This window comes from Hemiscyllium ocellatum, chromosome 20, assembly GCF_020745735.1.
Source record: "Hemiscyllium ocellatum isolate sHemOce1 chromosome 20, sHemOce1.pat.X.cur, whole genome shotgun sequence".
Taxonomy (NCBI): domain Eukaryota; kingdom Metazoa; phylum Chordata; class Chondrichthyes; order Orectolobiformes; family Hemiscylliidae; genus Hemiscyllium; species Hemiscyllium ocellatum.
The window spans coordinates 15,514,387-15,537,851 of NC_083420.1; the positions used below are offsets into that span (position 1 = coordinate 15,514,387).

Genomic DNA, 23,465 nt, shown 5'->3' on the forward strand with positions numbered 1-23,465 from the left:
CAGCACTTGGCCCATAGCCTTGAACTTTATGACATTTCACATGGTCGTCCAAGAACTTTTTAAAGATTTTCCCCTTTGACCAGCCTCCGAGGCAGTGCATTCCAGATTCCCACCATCCTCTGAGTGAAAACCTTTCTTCAGAGATTAGATTCCCTATAGTGTGGAAACAGGCCCTTCGGCCCAATAAGTCCACACTGACCCTCCAAAGGGTAACCCACCCAGACCCATTTCCCTCTGACTAATGCATCTAATACTATGGGCAATTTAACATGGCCAATTCACCTGACCTGCACATCTTTGGATTGTGGGACAAAAACGGACCACCCAGAGGAAACCCCATGCAGACACAGGGAGAATGTACAAACTCCACACAGTCACCCGAGGCTAGAATCGAACCTAGGACCCTAGTGCTGTGAGGCAGCAGTGCTAACCACTGAGCCACTGTGCCACCATAATGTTTTCCTCAAATTGCCTCTGCCTTTCACCTTAAAATTATGCTCCTTTGTTAGTGACCCTTTAACAAAGGGGAAATCGCTGCTATCTATCTGCCCTGTCCATGCTCTTCAATCTTGCGTACCTCAATCAGATCCCGTCTCAGCCTTCTCTGATCCAAAACAAACCGGAGTTTATCCAGCCTCTCTTCATGGAGAAACTGCTCCAGCTCAGGCAATATTCTGGTGAATCTCCTCAGCAACTCTCCACTACAATGGCATCTTCCTTCACTGCCTCGCCGCCATCTACCTCAGACCCAATCAACATTGAAGGTGCCACTCTTCAGGCACCATCTTTCACCACTGGCCAGTACTCCTCCACCTCGCCACCACCTGTGCCAGACCCACCAACAACAGAGTCACATCTGTCACCGCTGGGCCCACCTCAATGTAAAGCTCCAACATGACCTCCCTGTTTTTATAATCTTGACTACCCTATGAAACAGTCATGCCGCCTTCAGGGATCTGTGCACAACCACTGCAAGACCACCCTCCACTCCCCCACCCCCACCCCCGTTCCTGAGTTTCGTGGTGATCTGCCATTCACTGAGTCCTCCCTTGTCTTGTTATTTATTCCAAAGTGTAACTTTAATGTAACTGCATTTTTCAAAAAGTTCATAAAATCATCATTGAAAGTCTGAACATGCACCAGCGGATGCGGATTAAACCCTCAGCTTCATTCAAATGTTCTCTGCGAGTACGGAAACAGGCAACCAATGGCTTTTAAGGTGAAGTTGTTTTTAAGACATTACCAGTTTAGAACAATGTTGAAACATGGGTCATTTTTTTTAAAAAACATGAAATAATAAATCAATGTTAAATTTCAATGAGAGATCATTGTCATTCAATTCTCCCTAGACCATGCATCACAGTAAATTAATGCATATGTAAAAGTGAAAATTTTCACCGTTGGTCCTAGTGGCCCTGAGTCTGCTGGTAGTAATGACAGCAAAGCCAATCAACATTTGCCGTTATTACTTCATTGATACCAACAGCAACACACATACCATGATTCCAGCTGCAATCAAACCAGGTAGGTAACATAGCCTTGGGGTTCCTAGTCACAACTAAACTGAATAGTATTCATCCCTCGACTATACTAATCCCAATCAGTACCATAGCTACTCCCTATCCCTCTAACTCCTTCACTGGAACAGCCTCCTTTTACCATAGAGCCTAGACTTTGTTCTCATGCAAACATCAGTCACATCCTAGGCTTTGGTATGTTGAAATTGAAGGAAATCATGATAAAGTAACTGATCACATGACCCTAAAGACAACAAATCCAGAGAAGTCCTTTTCCTATTTCAATCCAGGATTATGATGCAGAATAAAAATATGATTTGTAACAAATAAAAACTTGAAGTCATAAATTAGTTCAATATAAATAAAAGGAACAATTTATTTCACCCCTCCCCTGAATTCCCATTCACCAAATTCTCAACTTACCATTCTGCTTATGATGGAATCAGTATTTTGATTTGAAATACCTCACCCTCATTTCCAAATCCTTCCATGGACTTGTCCCTCGCTCTCTTGAATCTTAGCCAATCCCAGAGGTATCCAAGAGAGCTACACTTCTCAAGTTCTGATCCATTGTGCATTCTCAATTATAATCATTCTATCAAAGATGGCAGTCTCCAGATGTCTCCGATTCCTTCCCACAGCTCTCTCCTTCACCCTATTCCTTTATGGTACACCTGAAAACCTTGAACTACTTTTTGACCATCTTGCCTATCATCTCTCATGTGATTCAGTATAATATCGTGTCTTCGAAGTTTTGTGTGAAATTCCATGGGTCTTTTCATTACATTACAGGAGCTGCATATTTTCTTTTTGCTGCAGAAGTTAAATTGAGGACAATAGCATGGATTTCAATCCAGCTCCTACTGAGCACTGTACCCAACTCAGCATTAACTGGGATTCTGGAGACCACATCTCAACGAGTGAGCAAAATAGAAAGGTGATACATTGATAGAGTAGCAGTTTAGGTATGCTGTTTACCAGATTAGAGGGAATTTTGCTTTGAGTCACCAATGGTCCAGGAAATTCAGGAGAAATTTCCACACCCAACAAATGTCAAGCATGTGCAACGTAGTAGTTGAGACAAATACCAGTTCTCAAATAGAGGTCTGCAGTGTCTTCATTGGAATGCAAAAATCTGAATCCATACATAGCACACTCTACAACAATCATAAAAAGATAACATGACAATCCAAAGTAGAAGTCAAATAGATGAAAAAAACTTTCACTTGACCATCTTTAATTTTTCTTTCAAAGATCAAAATTACAAGCTCAAGAACCACAATTTTCACATCCATATCATCATTTTTTATAACACTTCCATATGCAAGTTTAACTTAACACAACAACTATAATTATTCCAGGAATTATTTCAATTCCCAATTCATTGCAAATAGTGCTTAGCTCATAAAATAAGACAAGGGTTTCTGAGAGGTAAAATCAAATTGCAACATTTTAACTTTCCTTAAAGATGGCCAAAATGTATTCTGTTTCTAAAAACAAAAGTTTAAAAAAAAATTGTCAGTAACAACCATGCCAAAAGAGACAATCCACAAAGAACCTTATTGTACAGCACCCTTATCATCCTGCACAGATACTGTTTGTGAAATATAACCTTTTCGAGTGAGCATGGAGGGACATCTTCCTCTTAAAATACACAAAGGTGTTACTTGCTCATTGCTTAGAAAAGATCTGGTATACAAAAACACACTAAGAACCAGGCTGTGTAAAGGTCACAACCCAATGGACACTGACCAAGATAGGTTTTTCAACACTGTGAATCAAATCATCTTTCTCAAGACTCTATTCTCCACTTTCCTGTTCCTGAAGATTTTCTTTACCATTTCCAGCAGAATGTTCCAGTTCCTGCTCCTCTTGCCCACCTTTCATCTTGACTTCCTTTGCATCTGATGACTCCTTTGACTCTTGACAATTATCATTCTCAGAGGGAAGAGCACAGATGGTTTTCTTCAATTTTCCTTCAATGTCATTTTTTGCCACTTCTTGCAAATTATATTTGCGAAAAAGTATATAGTCCTGGACGACGCTCACACAACAAACACCTTTGATTATTTCCACGATGATGGTATATTCAGGGTTGTTAAGGTCCACTTTGTTTTCGGGATTCAAATTTATTACTACCCCTGCAAAGGGACAGGTTGAAACAAAATTCATTCCAAATATATAAACAAAAAAAAATCAGCAATCAAGCTTCCACACCACACACATCTAGAGAATTACATAGTATGAAAATAAATGCATGAGACTAACTAGTGGCAGTTAATCACTCTGCTTATTTAGCAAAGATAAATGCCAGCATTTACTGAATTCTAACCAATCAATGTTTTATTGCTTCATTTCAAAACCTTTACTGCTTTATAATGGAACAACTGCATTGACAACATTCAAAGTTAGTAACAGGATAGACTGTAATTAAATGTTTGTATATTAAATTCAAAGCAAGACTATTGAAGTATCCCACAACTCCTGCCCTCTGAACACTATTAATACTGAAAATATTCAGGATGTTGTGGAAACTGGCATATGCAGACCTAACAAATTGAAATAGATTAAGACTTCAGTTCCACTCCACAAGTTTCTGACACAAATAAATGAAGATCCTGCACTTAGGATGGTGTGATCTGTGACAGATCACTTAGTGTCAAGATTAGATTAGATTAGATTACTTACAGTGTGGAAACAGGCCCTTCGGCCCAACAAGTCCACACCGACCCGCCGAAGCGCAGCCCACCCATACCCCTACATTTACCCATTACCTAAAACTACGGGCAATTTAGCATGGCCAATTCACCTGACCTGCACATCTTTGGACTGTGGGAGGAAACCGGAGCACCCAGAGGAAACCCACGCAGACACGGGGAGAACGTGCAAACTCCACACAGTCAGTCGCCTGAGGCGGGAATTGAACCCAGGTCTCTGGCGCTGTGAGGCAGCAGTGCTAACCACTGTGCCACCATGCCGCCAAGAGTTGCTGAAACAACAACTACATCTATTTTGTAGTCTGGAGCTATAGACAGTGATGATAGAATATCCAACTTTCTTTCTATCATGACTAACTAGAACTCTCCCCCACTTTTAGCACCTACCATTGTTAACCTGCAAACGTTTCCAATACAATCAACTTATTTGGACACAAATAAACTCTTCCTTAGCCTGGGATGGGATTTGACTCGACAGCTGATGACTCAGAAGCAGGGACTCTACTGATTGCACCACAAGACCCCAACTGGGTGAGAGGTGGGAGATATGGAAAAACAGAAGTAGGGAGCCAGGTTGGCCCATGTTATGAACTGGCAGAGGGTTAGAAGTGGGAGAGCAGGCAAGGCCTACGAGCAGGCTCTATCGCTGCTTACTTTGCTATTAAAGTCAGGCAAGGGTAGACAAGGAAACAAGAAACATTTACAGGTAAAGAAAACGGGAGCAATTTATCCACAAAAGTGTTATAGCAGAAGGATCGTTTTTAAAAGTCAAACAAAACCTACAATTTCAATCTTCACTCTTTGTAACAAAGCACATATCTTTTCAAAAGCTTAGTTCCATCATTAGCATCCATTCACATATAACCAAATCGAACAAAAACCAAAAATACCTTCAGTATATGGAAACCATCATATCTACCTGCCAGAGCCCTGATGACATCATCTCTGCTCATATGACTATTGTTCCTGGCTTTATAAACAATCTGGAAAGTAGCCTTTTTTGGAGCTTTGAACCAGGGTTCCAGGAAAGTCTCAAAATACTTTGGGATCTCCTCCATGAAAGCCTTGCATGACCCTGACACTGGCAACATTCGCAGTATAGCTCGAGTCTTCTTCTTCTTGGTTGCATACAGATCCTTCAAAATATAGTGCACTAATTTGTCTGGTTCTGTTTTGTAGAAAAAATACAAATAAAAAACTTAGATTCATAAGTCAGCAATTCAATTCTCACATCAAAAATGCTAACAAGAGTTTGGTGCAAGTCTGCACTGGTACACGTCAATGAAACCTCTTGCAAATCAAGTGTATGCCTACATATATACACACACATTATTTAAGCTACTCATTCAAAATATCACATCACACGGATAAAGTTACTCAAATGCAACCAGTAATGTTTAGTAATTTGGTAGTACAGAATTTGCCTATTGCTGAAAAAAGGCACATTTTGTCAAAGCTTTTTGTCTTCACTCATCAGGATATTTCAAAAGAATACAAATTCAAGGTTAAAAAACTTCGATACTGCACAAGAATGATGATTGATTGCAAGTGGTCTCTGATTGGGACAGGTCAATTAATGCTGATTTGCAGTTAACAACCATGCTTCATTAAGTTTTAAATACAAACAAAAACAGAAATTGCTGGAAAAGCTCAGCGGGTCTGGCAGCATCAGTGGAGAGAAATTAGAGTTAATATTTCAGAGACAGATCCCCTTCTTCAGAACCTCAGGGCTCAGCATTTTCTCCCCCACCCCCCCAAAAAAAACACCCATTAAAAAGAAAAAATGCATTATTCCTTCGTGACCGACTTTCAATTTTTGATATTGTGGAAAACACCACTCCTTTCCAACATCTCTGCTCAGTCAGTTCAGCAAGGTTCACCTCACATATTTCCACTCTAACCTATTCAATCAGAGAGGGAGGAAATCTAGCAATAACTTCTGTCCCTCAACTGCCCTGTGGCATAACCAGTTCCTCTTTATTTATTCATAGCACGTGGACGTCACTGGCTCAGCATTTCTTGCCTTTCCCTATTTGCCCTTGAGAAGGGAGTAGCAAGTCACCTTGAAACCTACAGTCTTTGAGCTGTAGACAAACCTGCAGTGGTATCAGGGTGAGAGTTTCATGTCACTGATCCTATGTCAAAGGAGGAATGGCAACATAGGTCCATATAAAGTTAAAAATCACACAACACTAGCTTATAGTCCAACAGGTTTAATTGGAAGCACACTAGCTTTCAGAGCAGCACTTCCAACTAAACCTGTTGGACTATAACCTGGTGTTGTGTGATTTTTAACTTTGTACACCCCAGTCCAACACCAGCATCCCCAAATCATAGATCCATATATTCCTTGGCAATATCATCTTCAGACATGGAATCAGCATCCACATATACTCTGTCAACACCAAGCTCTTCCTTTCCACAAGCTCTTCCAACACTATCTATCGTACTGTTTACATGACATCCTTCCTCAAAATGAGGCAAAATTTACCCTAGCTAATTGTTGGAAGACTGAAACCTAATTTTCAGTAAACACAAAAAAACTGCAAACCCCACCACCGTCCAGCTGTACTGTAACCTCTTGTGCTCACAAAGCAAGTACCCATCCTAGTCCTGTCACCTTTGTTATAGCACCCAATTCCATAAAAAAGCACCACCTGGAAAGAGGAAATTTATAACAATCATGGAGCAACTTAAACCAGTCAGGCGGCATCTTTGAATTTGCCTCGTTATTTTGCGTCAAAACAATATTTGTTTCAAGATTCTGCAATTACTCCCACAAAATGGAATAAAATTAAATCCACGACTAAAAAGGAGGAGAACACATTACCAATATTAAGAGTTCTGATGAAGACCACATTGTTGGCTCCACTGTCCAAAGCCTGGAATCGCCGGAGACGACTTTGTGTTGATGTTTGGATCTGTTTTACTTCCTTCTCCAAAGCAGCTTCAGCATCATCATCATCATCATCTTCCTCATCTTCACTATTTGGTTCCTCTACAAACTGGGAAAAATACCAGCAGAATTTTTGAATTTGAATATCAATTTTTCATTTTGTAAGTAGTGTGTCAATAGCTGCATGTTAACATTTATCCATGACAATTTTGAGCAGGAGGCACTAGATTAAGTACTTGTTACAGTCATGAATGTATCAGAACATGTTGTGTTGCATGATATAAACCACTCAGTTTCCTGTAGTTGGACATAAACTTAACATTGCTGTCTAAAATTTGATAAATGTTTTATTGCTTCCATTAACTTAGTCAACTCTGCACCATCTCAACTCTGCACCATCATGTAATTACTGACATTCACAAATGATGCAGTCACTAAAAGTGAAAGCCAAAATTTATGCATCAGCACAGCCAAAATTCATTCCATCAGACATGAAAGTATTCTCACACCATATCAATTAGTCTCTAATTAAGGAAAGAACTTAAAATCAATGATTTTAAGAGTGTGCTCTGTTTAGCAAGCCTGGAATACACACATGTCAAAACGAGACTGTTATAAATGGGCTACATCACATATCTAAAAGCAAAAATACAAAATTAGAACAAAAACACTACTCTGGTGATCCTTAATGATTACTATGTTATTTGTTAATTATCTACTTACTCTGTTCCTTCTTCACTTTCTGATTGAAAATTAATTTAGTTTGCTTCAGTAATGCTCAGAAATAAAAGACTGGAAGAGGCTATTTTTCGTGTTCAGATGATAAAGAAAATGATAAAAGAGCTTCAACAGTCTATGAGATGAATTAACTTTGAGTTCATTACTGTGGGCACTCAATGTAAAAGTACATTTCTGTATTCAGTCTCAAATTCAGTATGGGTTACCACAATCAAAAAGGACATTGTGCCATTTTACATGAAAAATCGTTAAATAAAAATAACTACTGTTATTGTTGGGGAGGAATAAGAGAGCAATGTTATAACAGTAAGGAGTGTGCAGGAGACCTCAGCAGTGTCAGACAAACGCCAAGTGGGTCATTGACTACACTGTTGGAAATTCAGTTCAAAGTGGAAATTCAACTGTTCGACTGGTAAATCATATCCAAGTTCAGATTTTAAGAGTTATTGTTAGTAACCTTTAAACGAATAAAATTGCCGAATTAAAGAAGGTAGCTGCTTGAAGATGGCTGTTTGAATTCAAAATTCCTTTGTCGAAATGACATGGTGGTCACTGTAGCTAAACAGGTAAACCGAAGAGACCTTTATAAGAAAGGGAAGTCATTCACCTCAGAGTTAGAAAGCAGCAGGGTCAGTTGGTGTGAGACATCAGAGTGAGATGAATGCTGAGTGAGTTACTGACTATACTACTGGAAATCTGGGGCAAAAGAGGACAGAGGTGCTTTGATTGGGGTTTTCAGCAAGGAGTAACCACTCCAGAGTGAGAGGCAAGTGGGAGAGGATAAAAAGTTTGGACTGAGTGGCCTATGTGCAGTGAGACCAGCAGCTAAGTGTTGTCATAAACCACAGCATGATGTGAGTACAGGGAAAGAAAATGATTGTTGAGTAAGATTGATCAATATTTCTTGTAAAGTAAAAGGTTTAAACTAAAAAGGTCTTCAATTTGTCTTTAGGTCTCCAATGCTTTTCTCCTCTCTTAAAAATAGCTGCTTAAGTATTTGATTAGTGATATTTTTCCCCTCCAATTCTTCAGTTTTGAAATAACCACATAGTGGCTGGTATCCAGTCACCCTTATTTACATATGCACTGTATATGGGCTCTGACCAGCCAGCTCAAAGCCAGACCCTAGACTGAGGAGACCTTCTGAATTTCCTATTTATGTCTGTCAGCCAAAGCTCCCTGATTGGTTCAGGTTAACAATCCCAAGCTAGAATTTCAGTTAATGAGATACACCTGACCATGGTTCCAATCACTACAAGTTTATAAAGTCAATATCATTCCAGTGAAATGTAAAGTGCAAGGAATCTTAAGTATTTAATTAATTTCAGACTCATCCACATTTAAACTCCATTTGCCAAATTTTGGCTTATCCATCTAATCTATCCATATCTATTTATAAAACTTCTTCCCCATCTATTTTAGTGCTATCTACAAACTTGGTTCCATGCTTTGTACAGAGTCATAGAGATGTACAGCATGGAAACTGATCCTTCAGGAGAACTCGTCCATGCCAACCAGATATCCCAACTTAACCTAGTCCCATTTGCCAGAATCTGGCCCATATCCCTCCAAACCCTTCCTATTCATATCCCCACCCAGATGCCTTTTAAATGTTGTAATTGTACAAGCCTCCATCATTTCCTCTGGCAGCTCATTCCATACATTTCATCCTCTGTTGTGGTTCTGTTCGCCGAGCTGGGAATTTGTGTTGCAGACGTTTCGTCCCCTGTCTAGGTGACATCTCAGTGCTTGAGAGCCTCCTGTGAAGCGCTTCTGTGATGTTTCCTCCGGCATTTATAGTGGTTTGTCTCTGCCGCTTCCGGTTGTCAGTTCCAGCTGTCCATTGCAGTAGTCGGTATACTGGGTCCAGGTCGATGTGCTTATTGATTGAATCCATGGATGAGTGCCATGCCTCTAGGAATTCCCTGGCTGTTCTCTGTTTGGCTTGTCCTATAATAGTAGTGTTGTCCCAGTCAAACTCATGTTGCTTGTTATCTGCATGTGTGGCTACTAAGGATAGCTGGTCATGTCGTTTCGTGGTTAGTTGGTGTTCATGGATGCGGATCGTTAGCTGTCTTCCTGTTTGTCCTATGTAGTGTTTTGTGCAGTCCTTGCCAGTTCGGAAATGCTCTTGATATATGGTAGTTTGGCTAGTCCTTTGGGTTGCGGCATGCATCCATGAACACCAACTAGCCACAAAACGACACGACCACTATCCTTAGTAGCCACACACGCAGATGACAAGCAACATGAATTCGACTGGGACAACACTACTATTATAGGACAAGCCAAACAGAGAACAGCCAGGGAATTCCTAGAGGCATGGCACTCATTCACAGATTCAATCAATAAGCACATCGACCTGGACCCAATATACCAACCACTGCAACAGACAGCTGGAACTGACAACCAGAAGCGGCAGAGACAAGCCACTATAAATGCCGGAGGAAACAACACAGAAGCTGTTCACAGGAGGCTCCCAAGCACTGGGGATGTCACCTCGACAGGGGACAAAACGTCTGCAACACAAATTCCCACCTCAGCAAACAGAACCACAACAACGAACACCCGAGCTACAAATCTTCTCACAAACATTGAGTTTCATCCTCTGCTTGAAAAGATTGCCGCTTAGGTCTCTTTTATATCTTTCCCCTCTCACCCTAAACCTTTGCCCTCTCGTTCTGGATTCACTTACACCAGCAAAAAGATTTTGTCTATTTATCCTACCCATGCCCCGCATGATTTTATAAACCTCAATAAGGTCACCCCTCAGCCTGCGATGCTCCAGGGAAAACAGTCCGAGCCTATTCAACCTCTCTTTATAGCTCAAATCCTCCAATCCTGGCAATATCCTTGTGAATCTTTTCTGAACCCTTTCAAGTTTCACAACGTCCTTCCGATATGAAGGAGACCAGAATTTCATGCAATATTCCAAAAGTGGCCTAGCCAATGTCCCGTACAGCCGCAACATGACCTCCCAACTCCTGTACTCAACACTGACCAATAAAGGAATGCATACCATAAGCCTTCTTCACTATCCTATCTACCTGCGACTCCACTTTCAAGGAGCTATGCACCTGCACTCCAAGGTCTCTTTGTTCAGCAACATCCCTAGGACCTTACCATTAAGTGTACAAGTCCTGCTAAGATTTGCATTCCCAAAATGCAGCACCTCACATTTATCTAAATTAAACTTCATCTGCCACTCCTCAGCCCACTGGCCCATCTGATCATTGTTACCTGAGGTAACCTTCTTCGCTGTCCACTACACCTCCAATTTTAGAGTCACCTGCAAACAGTCTAACTACACCTCTTATGCTCACATCCAAATCATTTACATAAATGATGAGAAGTAGTGGGCCCAGCACCAATTCTTGTGGCACTCCACTGGTCACAGGCCTTCAGGCTCACTGGTCTATAACTCCCTAGCTTTCTCTTAACGTCTTTCTTAAATAATGGCACCACAATAGCCAACCTCCAGTCTTCCGGTACCTCACCTGTGACTATCGATGATACAAGTATCTCAGCAAGGCGCCCAACAATCACTACCCTAGCTTCCCGCAAATTTCTAGGATAGACCTGATCAGGTCCTGGGGATTTATCCACTTTTATGCGTTTTAAGACAGCCAATATTTTTCAAGATATCACCATCTATTTCCCTACATTCTATATCTTCCCTGTCATTCTCCACAGTAAACAATGCTGCAAAACACTCATTTAGTATCTCCCCCATCTCCTGCGGCTCCACACAAAGGCGGCCCTGCTGATCTTTGAGGGACCCTATTCTCGCTCTACTTACCCTTTTGTCCTTAATGTATTTGTAAAACCCCTTTGGATTCTCCTTAACTCTATTTGCCAAAACTATCTCATGTCCCCTTTTTGCCCTCCTGATTTCCCTCTTAAGTATACTCCTACTGCCTATATACTCTAAGGATTCATTCAATCTATCCTGTCTGTACCTGACGTATGCTTACTTCTTTTTCTTAACTAAACCGCCAACCGTCATCCAGCATTCCCTACACCTACCAGCCTTTCCTTTCACCCAAGCAGGAATATACTGTCTCTGGACTCTCGTTATCTCTTTCTGAAGGCTTCCCATTTTCCAGCCATCCCTTTATCTGTGAACATTTGCCCCCAGCCAGCTTTTGAAAATTCTTGCCTATTACCGTCAACATTTGCCTTCCTCCATTTTAGGTTCTTTAGACTAGATTGCCTACAGTGTGGAAACAGGCCCTTCGGCCCAACAAGTCCACACCGACCCTCCGAAGAGTAATCCATCCCAACTAGTGCACCTAACAACTATGGACAATTGAGCATGGCCAATTCACTTAAGCTGCACATCTTGGGAACGTGGGAGGAAACTGGAGTACCCGGAGGAAACCCACGCAGAAGACACATACAGCATCAACTTTTAGATCTGATATATCCTTTTCCAACACTAATCTAAAACTAATAGAATTATGGCCGCTGGCCCCAAAGTGCTCCCCCACTGACACCTCAGTCACCTGCCTTGCCTTATTTCCCAAGGGTAGGTCAGGTTTTGCACCTTCTCTAGTAGGTACATCCACATACTAAATCAGAAAGCATTCTTGTACACACTTAAATTCCTCTCCATCTAAACCCTTAACACTATGGCAGTCCCAGTCTATGTTTGGCAAGTTAAAATCCCCTACCATAACCACCTTATTATTCTTACAGATAATGGAGATCTCCTTACAAATCTGTTTCTCAATTTTCCTCTGACTATTAGGGGGTCTACGATACAATCCCAATAAGGTGATTATCCCTTTCAACCCAAATAACTTCCCTGGATGTATTTCTGGGAATATTCTCCCTCAATACAGCTGTAATGTTGTCCCTTATCAAAAACACCACTCCCCCTCCTCTCTTGCCTCCCTTTCTGTCCTGTAGTATTTGTATCTTGGAACATTAAGCAGCCAGTCCTGTCCAACCCTGAGCCACATTTCTATGCTACCCCAGTCCCATCTTCCTAACTATGTCATGAGTTCATCTGCCTTCCCGATTAGGCCTCTTGCATTGAAATAAATGCAGTTTAATTTATCAGTCCTACTTTGTTTTGTTTTGTCCCTGCCTGCCCTGTTTACTCGCTTCTTTTCTCAACTGTACCAGGCTCAGATTGATCTCTTTCGTCACTATCTCCAATGTCATTGGTTCCAATGTGTACAATGACCTCCTGCTGGGCCCTCTCCCACTTGAGAACATTCTGCACCCTCTTAGAGACATCCTTGATCCTGGCACCAGGGAGGCAACACACCATTCTGATTTTTCACTGCTGGCCACAGAAATGTCTGTCTGTGCCTTGGATTAGAATCCCCTCACACAATCGATCTCTTAGAATCTGGCATACCCATCGTTGCATTCGAGCCAGTCTCTATATCGCAAATAAAACATATAATCAAGAAAGAACCCACTCTACTCACTATTGTAGATTTATAGTAAGGCTATACTTAACTATTCACTTATTTGTTTTTCTGCTGTGACCTTTCCCAAACAGGTTCCTCCAACATCAGTTGTGAATTTCACTTTTTGTTAATTTTCCTAGATCACTCTGATGTCCAGCGATTCATGAATTCAACAGCAATGGCAGTAACTGTGCAGGTTCATTGCTGTGTCAGTTGGCAGGGTGAGTTCCTTTCGCTCTCTCTCTCTCTCTTGCACTGACATGATCATGTGCTGCCTTTGTCTGTCCCTCTCCCTTTTAAAAGTGCCATTGTTTGACTTTTCCTTTTCTCCAAAGTTCCAAAACAATGCAACAGCATATATAGCAGTCATTGCTGCACCAGGAATTCAAGAAAATAACCTCAAAAAAAAGGAGCAGCCTGTTACAGCCAGAAATGTTTCCCCTCCTCTAATCTTGGATTACCCAGAATCCCAGTCTGTGCATGCAAATCATTAAAGCAGATTGTAAATAGCTGGGGCCCCAAGAACTGAAATCTGGCACTTCACTAAGTACTACTTGCCACTCAGTAAAGGATCCATTTATCTGCTTTCTGGTGGTTAGCCAAACCTCTATTTTACCTTGTGTATTAACCTTTTGTGCGGCACCTTATCAAATGCCTTCTAGAAGCCCTGTATATCAACAGGCCCTCCATTATCCACTTTGCTTGTTACAGCTTTGAAGAACTCTAGCAAATTAGTCAAACACGCTTTACCGTTCACAAAACCATGCTGACTCTCTGATGGATTGTGTTTTGAATTTACAAATGTTCGGTTACTATTTCAACTATTTCCCAATGACAGATGTTAAATTAGCATGTCTTGTTTCCTACTTTCTGGTCCCTTCCTTTTCGAAAAAGAGTGTTATATGAGTATTTTTCCAACCCACTAGAAACTTTCCTCCATCCAAGGAATTCTGGAATATCATAACCAATGCATCCACTATCTCTGCTGTCACTTCCTTTTAACACCAGGAGGATGTAGGCCATGAGACTTGGGGACCTGCCTGTCTTAAATCCCAATTATTTCCTCAGTATTTTATTCCTTATGAGGCCAATTGTTTTACAATCCTCCTTTCCTATAATCTCTACATTACCTCTTATTATTGGGGTGCTTTCAGTGTCCTCCACTGTGAAAACTAAGGCAAAATATTGACTGTCTCCACTATTTGTCTTAACAGCACAAGAAATACGAACAGGAGAAAGTTATTTGGCACCTCGCTTTCATTCAGTGGAATCATAGCTGATCTGACGCTCCTCACGTCCACTTTCCCCATAAAGTGAGATTTATTTATTGATCAAGAGTCTCTCAGCCTTTGAATGCACACAAGGACTCTGCTCCCACAGCTCGCAATGGCAAGAAGCTCCAAAGGCTCTCAACCCTCCGAAGAAAATCCTAATTTCTGTCTTAAATCGGCACCCCTTTATTCTGACAGTATGCTGTCTGGTCCAGACTCTCCCATGAGAGGAAACATTCTCTCGGCACTTAGCATTTCAAGCCGCTTAAGAATCAATTATTGACTCCCCAGTCTCATTCTCTAGGGGTCTTACATTTACTTAGCTGTTCGCTTCCTTTTTATATATGTATAGAAGCTTCTGCTTTCCGTTTTTATATTTTACGGTCAATCTTGTTCCATAATTTAACATTTGCTCATTTTACCCACCTTTTGTGGGTCTTTAAAAATTCCCCAATCCACTAACCTGCCACTGACTTTTGCAATATAGTATGCCTTGGTTTTTTAACTTTGTTAAACATTCTCGCTTCACCTTCCCCCTTGTATTCTTTCTTCTCTCTACAATATATTTTATTTGGGAGGAATTGAACATCTTAAATTGTTCATCAACTGTCCTACCCTTTTAGCCTTAATGCCAGCTCCCATAAGGCCAAGTCTATCCACAGGTGTACCTATATAAGTACCTTTGTTTAACATCAGAGAATTAGTGTGCAACACTACCTGCTATGATCGCTGTTCGTTAGAGGATCCTTTACTACGAAATTATAAATTAATCCCATCTCATGACAATACTAAAATCCAAAATAGCCTGCAACCTGGTTGGTTAGCAGCAGATCACTCCAAGGAACATTATGAATGCTCCCTCTAGGTTACCCTTGCCAATTTGATTAATCCAGTCTATATGCATATTAAAAGCAGTCAAGATTATTGTACCCTTCTCGCAAGCCCCCGGTAGTTCCTGGCTTACATTGAGTCTACTGTAGAACTATTGTTAGGGGACTGTAATGGACTAGGCCAAACCCCTCAAAACATTTCAAGAAGGTAGCCCAGACCCTAATTTTGCTAGTTGTTTTAATTAGGTGTAACGTGGATATTCCAGGAGATCTGCCGCTGGTCAAACCATTTAATTTTAAACAAAACAGAATTCATTTACAAGATTACTGAATGAATATAAACAAAAGAAAACAGAATACCGAAAAACATAACCTCTCCAAAAACCCATAGATCATCCCAACTCAATGATGCTGTTCCAAATACTTGCAACAATCCCCATAAACACCTCTTGGCACAAAAGGTAAAATCAATCACAGGTTCTTATAGGAGAGAAGTCAGAGGAGAGTACCAGCCTGGACCTGCTTCTTTGGGTCCAGCAGCTTTTTCAACCCTACTGTTAAAAACCAAACCAAACCAAACCAGAGAGAAGTTGAGCTGGGAGAACTGGCCACTCTCCTTTCATTGTACAAGTGTTCTTAGTAAACCTGAAAGTCTTTTGTCTGAGTCAGTATTTGTTAGCTATAAACAAATTAGCCGGGAATCCCTTCAACTCCAGACTTTTTAGAGGAAGTGTCTTTTACGACCTCTCTGAGAAAAAAAAAGCCAAGCACAACATAACCTTGTTCAAGGAGCAGCTTCGTCACAGGACCTACAGTTCATTTCCAGCACGAACTTCTTTCCCTTGCTACTTTTTATTTATACCCAAACCAATTCCAGTCTTGCTCTCCAGTGCCAAAATCATAGCATGACTCTCTTCCTTTACTAACAAAGCCACACCACCTTCAAGGTTGAGGCTACTGCAATGCCACCTTCTAATACCTGCCTCACCTGTACTTACACCCTCCTATCCCTAACCAAATTTGAGGTAATTACCTCCTGAAATACAGCATCTCGGTATCCCTTTCCCTGCGATGATGTGCCAGTGTCTGAAACGCAGACTCATATCATAAATGAGTTGAACTTTCTCAAGCAACCAACACTTGCTACAAATGTGGTCACTATGAGCAATAATGGAAGCCACCAGCTCCCACATGCTGTAGCTGCAACACATTGCCTGGCCCTGCGTCTCTCCCTTTTATGTAATTAGATTGTCATTTTTTAAAAATTGAAATTTATCCCTGATGATTTCAGAATTCTTCTGGACACTTTCTAACAGGTTCCTACCTCTGGGCCAGGAAATCCAGGTTCAAATCCTGTCCTGCTCTAAAATGTACAATAACATCACTGAACAGGTTGATTAGACAGTGTCTACACTTATCTAATGAGACTAGAGTTCAAGTCCCACCTGCTCCAGAACAGTGCGTTAGCAATTCTGAACAGCTTCATTAGAAAATATTTACACTTTTCTAATGCAAGGGAGTTCAAGTCCCACCTGGAAAAGCGTGCCATAACATGCCTAAACAGACAGATAGGAAAAATATGTAGATATTTTCAAATTTACAGCTATTTAGGGACAGTCCCTAATGGTAGTTCCTTACCAACCAATTAACACACTCGATTTTCTGTGATGTCACTCCATTGCTATTCTTTCTACTTCAGTCCAGTCGATTGCCAGCAGCTGAATGTATTGATTCTGCTCTCAGGTAAGTGCAAGCCTCGGCTGCTCCTGACTCCATTCGCAGGTAAATGCAATCTTCACTCACTGGCTGTAATTTATATTTTCCCTCTTGATGCTACTAAAAGTAGGCAGGTTTTGCTAAACCTGTACAAGGCACTAATAAGATTGCAGCTGAGATAATGAATAATTTTGACCCCATTTCTAAGGAAAGATACACTGGAGATTTTTTTGGCTGACGGCAAGTATGGAGGGACTGTCTTAAGGAAAAGTAGAGTCTGTACCGATTGGAATTTAGAATGAGGAGTGACCTTGTTGAAACTTTCAATATTCTTAGGGATTTAAGAGTAGATGTAGAAATATTGCCCCATCTTCTCTTGTGGGAGAGTCAAGAATCTAAGAATAGTCTCAGAAAGAAGAGGTTGGACATTTTAAGTTCGGTGGAGAGGAATGTCTTCTCTTAGGATAGTGAATCTGTGGAGATTTTTAAAACTGCTGAAGCCTATTGAGGCTGGGTTGTTAAGTATATTCAAGGCTGACAGCTTTTTTTAAAAATCAGTAAGGGAATCAAGAGTTATTGGGAAAAGGCAGAAAAATGGAGCTGGGGATAATCAGATCAGTCATGACGTATTTGGACAGTGAAGCAGATTCAATAGGATAAGTGGCCTACTCTGTTCATATGGTCTAACAGTTGACAGTAAGCTTGTAAAATTAAACTGTGACAAAGTGATCAGAAAATGCTTGGAACTCTAAACTTCTCATATTCCTACTCTTTCCGTTAAATCAGTTTTTAAATCAAACAACACAATTAACTATTGCAAAATCTTAACGTTTCTATATATAATACACACTGAATTGAGTTTAATCGAGACAGCAAGTAGCCTAAAAGTCTAAGGTGATCTTCCCTCCCCTCCCAAAAAAACCAACAGGCTGCCTCCCAATGACAGTAAAGCAGGTTACAGGGGTGAGGGAGGGCTCAGTCTGACAGCTATCACTCCAGAAGCATTTTAAACTCCCTCCATTGCAGGGAAGCTGTGGCCAGTTTTAATCCATTTTTTTTTAGTACAGTAGCCTCAGAAGCACTCCCTTCAAGCTGATATGGCACCTCACTCATCCACACAACAGTAGCTCCTAACTTTAAGGGTAGGGCTGCTGATCTGAAGGTGGTGGAGGGCCTCCCACATTGGCCTTCTAACACCAGGAGGCCACCAGCTAAGCTTAACTGGATGTTGAGCATGTTGCCTTCGTCAGCCAATTGCCTTGTTCTTTCTTTTTAAAGTCCCATCCACCATCACTGTGATGTGGGATCAGGACTGACAAATATTGCCAACTTCAAAGGCTATGCAAATCCAGAGTGACCACCAGACCTGGATTTAACAGGAGTGTTGAAACCATCCCCTTCCCCAGTGAGCAACAGCCTCACTGCAGCTTGTCAACTTGTCCCTTATCCCCTCCAATAAGTCACACCCTCTTTCCCTGCCCCCTTCTCCAAAGCCCAAAGAGATGGTCAGATACTTTAGAGACATTTAAGTGACTCTTGGATAGGCACATAGAAAATAGTACAATGAAGGATATGTAGGTTAGTCTGATCTTAAGAGTAGGATAGAAGGCCAGAACAAAATCGAGGGCTGAAGGGCCTGTACTGTTCTATGTTCCATGGTAACTGCTCAAAGCCAGCCTATGATCTCCACGTTTTTCGGATACTTTGGAATCTCTATGTAATGGGAGTGATTTTAAGAGATAAGTTTCACTTTTAAAAGCTCCAAATTAGACTGATGCCACATGCAAGCAACTCGAAACGCAGTTTCCTAACTCTCTCTCTAAAACACAGAGCCCGCGGATTCTGGCTGCACTGCACCTTCTCTGGGCCGTACAGTTGGTCCGCATATTCATTCAGGAGACTGTACGCTTCGGCCGTGCATTTCTTCTCATTCATATTGCAGGTGATGAGTAGTCCTTGCATCCCCACCTCCAGCTCCCTGCTTCCGCGGTGTTTCTTGGCCGCATGGCTCACGTACGCACTCTTGTTTCTTTTCTTCGCCCTTGGTTCTGTTGCCATTGCTGTTCCAAAAAAAAATGCTGAAATTAATAAGAAATGAGCAACTAGAAACATATACAAAAGTAGCCTGGTGTGCTACTCGTCTGAATATTTCAACTGCATCATTTAAATGTACAAAATAAATAACCTCAGTCCACACTTACACACTCCCGTCCAAACCCCCACTAGTTCTAAAGGACTCCTCCTTTCAACATCATTAAACTGCGACACACAATGTACAGCCTGTCACTGGGTCCTAGTGCTGGAGGAAATCTCGACAATTTTCAATTCGTTTCAGGTCGATGTTTTCTGAGATGCTCAGAATTTTCCAAACCGAAAGCAAAATGCCAAAAAAAATCCTCAAAGCAAACTTTGTTTCGCCTGTTTTATGAAGCGTATGCATTCTCTTTAAATATCCTTGCCACTTCTCGACTGAAAAAAAGCTGAACGAAATTGCAGTAAAGCAAAGATAATAAGATGTGACAATGTCTACCAGATGAGGGGTTATATGTAAATTACTGAAAATTGATTCATTTGAGTTTTTTTTAAAGCAGATGAAACATTGTTCAGTTTTCAGTTACCAGGTAGTGGTATTCACTTCAGCTAGTAGTGTACATACACTAATAAACATTTATGACACTTTTAAAATATTAAAACTGTCCAGAAGTATTTTATCAAATAATAAGTTGCGGGAAGACAATTTTAAGTATTAGGAGTTTTAGCGAGAATTTGAAAGAACTGTTTTTTTCACCCAAAGGGTTGTGGATATCTGGAACTCACCTAAAAGAGTGTTGGAAGCAGAAACTCTTAAGACATTTTGAAGAACTATTTAAACGAACATGTAAAACACTTTGGCATACAAGACTACAGACCAAGTGCTGTAGAATAGGATTAGAATAGATGGATGTTTGCTAACTAGCGTCGACCATTATGGACACATTTTAAAAAGTCTGTGACTCTATCAATTCCACACTGAACTACATTAAGGCATAAAAGTACTGCTGACCAAAACATATGATCAAAGAAGGATGTTTTAAGGAGCATCTTAATGGTGGAAACAAGCAGAGAAGTATTGGAATCTGTTAAAACTGAAGGTCTTGATAACCGAAGGCACGACCACCATTGGTGTAATCAAAATCAAAGGATCTCACCGGACCAGAATTAAAGATATATTGCTTGGAAAAAAATACACATTTTGTTTAAACTTATTTGTGTTGCAATCATCCAGAAATTTTGCACGAATATCAAATCAAGAAGAAAGTGAACTATTATGGTGCATAACAGTGCTGGTTGATTAACAACTGAACCCCGGAGAATGCATCCATCATTACCGATTGACTGTTAGCAGCCAAGTTTTTGTTCGATAAATTTTCAACCAACCAGGTTAATTCTGACAGGCACAGTGCATATGCATGTTCTTTCTGTCTGCAAAGAACAAGGTGCTGCATATTAATGTGTAGTTTCCAGTACACACGTGTGCCACACTGAAAACTTAACATTCCTGAATTGGTTGTCACCATAATTATTCACATTGAGGATTATCCAACAAATGTTGTCCAATTGCAAAATCACATCTAACATCAGATACTGTTGCAAATGTGGGCTGGTCAAATACAATCAGTACCTTGCTTGTCTCAAGAAGGGACATCTTGTTGATTTGAGCTGCCAGTCTTTTAAACCTATGACCTACATACCTGGCATCACACTGACACTAAATTTCATATATCATATTATCATTTTTGTGGTAAGCAAACCTCTTTAGGCTTGACAACAGCATTGTATAGTGATGAACGCCACTCACTGCTACTGCATAGCAGCAACTCATTCATTCATTCATTGGCAGTCCCTCACAAATGAAATGAATCTCTTCCACTCTCAGGGTGAGGTCATTAGTGGCTGTACAGACCAATGTGGCTACTGCAGGCTCTGTTACATATGGGGCAGGTGGTGGTCATGAGAAGGGCCGAATGGTGCTTTGATGTGGCAGCATGCTCCTTTCGCTGTTTATCACCTGGTTTCTGCTTTTTCCCAATGGCAAGTCACAATGCTCATGGAATCCCTATAGTGTGGAAGCAGACTATTCAGCCCATCGAGTCCACACCGATCTTCCGATCAGCATTCCATCTAGACCCACTTGTCTTGATGGCTTCCCAGATGCTCCTCCTCTACCTTGGACAATCTTAGGCCGGTGATACCTACATGTCCATAGGATAGCAGCACTTCATCAGTGAGGTCTTGAGAGTATCACTGAAGCACATCTGGAGCTTGCCTGCCATTTCAAATGAGTTTTGAGAAGATTTGTAGCTCAGATTGAGGTTCTGGATGTAGGTTTGCTCAGAGCTGGAAGGTTCAATTCCAGATGTTTTGTCACCCTACTAGGTAACATCTTCAGTGGGCCTCCGGCAAAGCACTGCTGATGATTCCTGCTTTATATTTATATATTTGGGTGGTGATGTCAGTTCCTCTTCTTTTTCTCAGGGGGTGGTAAATGGGGTCTAATTTGATGTGTTGATCGAGTTAGATCCCATCTGCCACCCCCTGAGAAAAACAGGAAATGACATCACCAACTCAAAGAAATCCAAACAGAAAAATAGAAAGCAGGAATCATCAGCGGCCCACTGAAGATGTTACTTAGGGTGATGAAACGTCTGGAAATTAACCTTCCAGCTCAGCGAGCAAACCTACATGCTATTTCAAAGCTGGGAGTAGAGCACCTGCTTTTGTTGGTCATGCGGATGATGTGCCCTGTTAAGGTGGGCGATATCATTTCCAGTTCTTTTTCTGAGAGGTTGGTAAATGGGCTCCAAATCGATGTGTTTGTTGATGGAGTTCCAGTTTGAATGCCACATCTCTAGGAATTCCCGTGTGTGTCTTTGCTTAGTCTGTCCGAGGATAGTTGACTTGCCCCAAAGTGGTGTCCTTCCTCGTTTGTGTGTAAGGATACTAGTGATAGTTGGTCATGTCTTTTGGTGGCTAGTTTCCTGCCTGTCTGTCAGATGTAGTGTTTGTTACAGTCTTTGCAGGGTATTTTATATATGACATTCATTTTGTTAGTTGTTGGTACAGGGTCCTTTAGGTTCTTCGGTAGCTGTTTCAATGTGTTTGGTAAGTTTGTGGGCTACCATGATGCCTAGGAGTTGTAGTAGTCTGCTCATCATCTTCGAGATGTCTTTGATGTATGGTAGTGTAGCTAGAGTCTCTGGGCGTGTTGTGTCTTCTTGTTTTGGTTTGTTGTTTAAGAATCGGTGAATTGTGCTTATTGGGTACTCATTGTTCTTGAATATGTTGTATAGGGTTTTTTAAGGTGTAGGTTTGCTCGCTGACCTGTAGGTTTGATATCCAGATGTTTCATTACCTGGCTAACATCATCAGTGGTGACCTCCAAGTGAAGCGAAGCTGTTTTCTCCTGCATTCTATTTATATCTTTCTCCTGGATGGGGTTCCTGGGTTTGTGGTGATGTCATTTCCTGTTCATTTTCTGAGGGGTTGATAGATGGCATTTAGATCTATGAGTTTGTTTATGGCGTTGTGGTTGGAGTGCCAGGCCTCTAGGATTCTCTGGAATGTCTTTGCTTAGCCTGTCCCAGGATAGATGTGTTGTCCCAGTCGAAATGGTGGTTTTTTTTCATCCATGTGTAGGGCTTTGAGGGAGAGAGTGTCGTATCTTTTTGTGGCTAGCTGGTGTTCATGTATCCTGGTGGCTAACTTTCTTCCTGTTTGTCCTACGTAGTGTTTGTGGCAGTCCTTGCATGGAATTTTGTAGATAATGTTGGTTTTGTCCATGGGTTGTACTAGGTCTTTTAAGTTTGTTAGTTTTTGTATGAGAGTGTTGGTGGGTTCGTGTGCTACTAGGATTCCGAGGGGTCTTAGTAGTCTGGCTGTCATTTCTGAAACTTCTTTGATGTATGGTAAGGTGGTTAGGGTTTCTGGCTGTGTTTGGTCTGCTTGTCATGGTTTGTTCTTGAGGAATCTGCACACTATTATTTGAGTATTCGTTCTTCTTGAATACATTGTATAGGTGGTTCTCCTCCATTTTCCAAAGTTCGTCTGTGCTGCAGTGTGTGGTGGCTCGTTGGAATAGTGTTCAGATACAGCTTCATTTGTGTGTATTGGGATGGTTGCTAATGTAGTTAAGTATTTGGTCAGTGTTTGTCAGTTTTCTGTATACACAGGTTTGTAGTTCTCCGTTGTCCTTTCTTTCGACTGTGACATCAGGAATGTTGTCTGGTTTCTTCCTCCTTGGTGAACTTTATGCCTGTGAGGGTGTTGTTGACAATGTTAAATACCTCTTCTATCTTGTTTCATTTTGTGATGACAAAG

General features: G+C 41.1%; 1 protein-coding gene across 1 annotated transcript; it reads right to left on the bottom strand.

Moving 5' to 3' along the window:
- Positions 1-2,799: 2,799 nt before the first annotated feature.
- thumpd1 (THUMP domain containing 1) lies at positions 2,800-19,356 on the bottom strand. Its single transcript, XM_060840157.1, has 5 exons — positions 19,310-19,356; positions 18,966-19,168; positions 7,065-7,239; positions 5,154-5,402; positions 2,800-3,658 (listed from the first exon to the last, which is right to left on the bottom strand). The coding sequence occupies exons 2-5, from the start codon at positions 19,164-19,166 to the stop codon at positions 3,318-3,320; spliced, it is 966 nt and encodes a 321-aa protein (XP_060696140.1). The 5' UTR covers positions 19,167-19,168; positions 19,310-19,356; the 3' UTR covers positions 2,800-3,317.
- Positions 19,357-23,465: the final 4,109 nt, after the last annotated feature.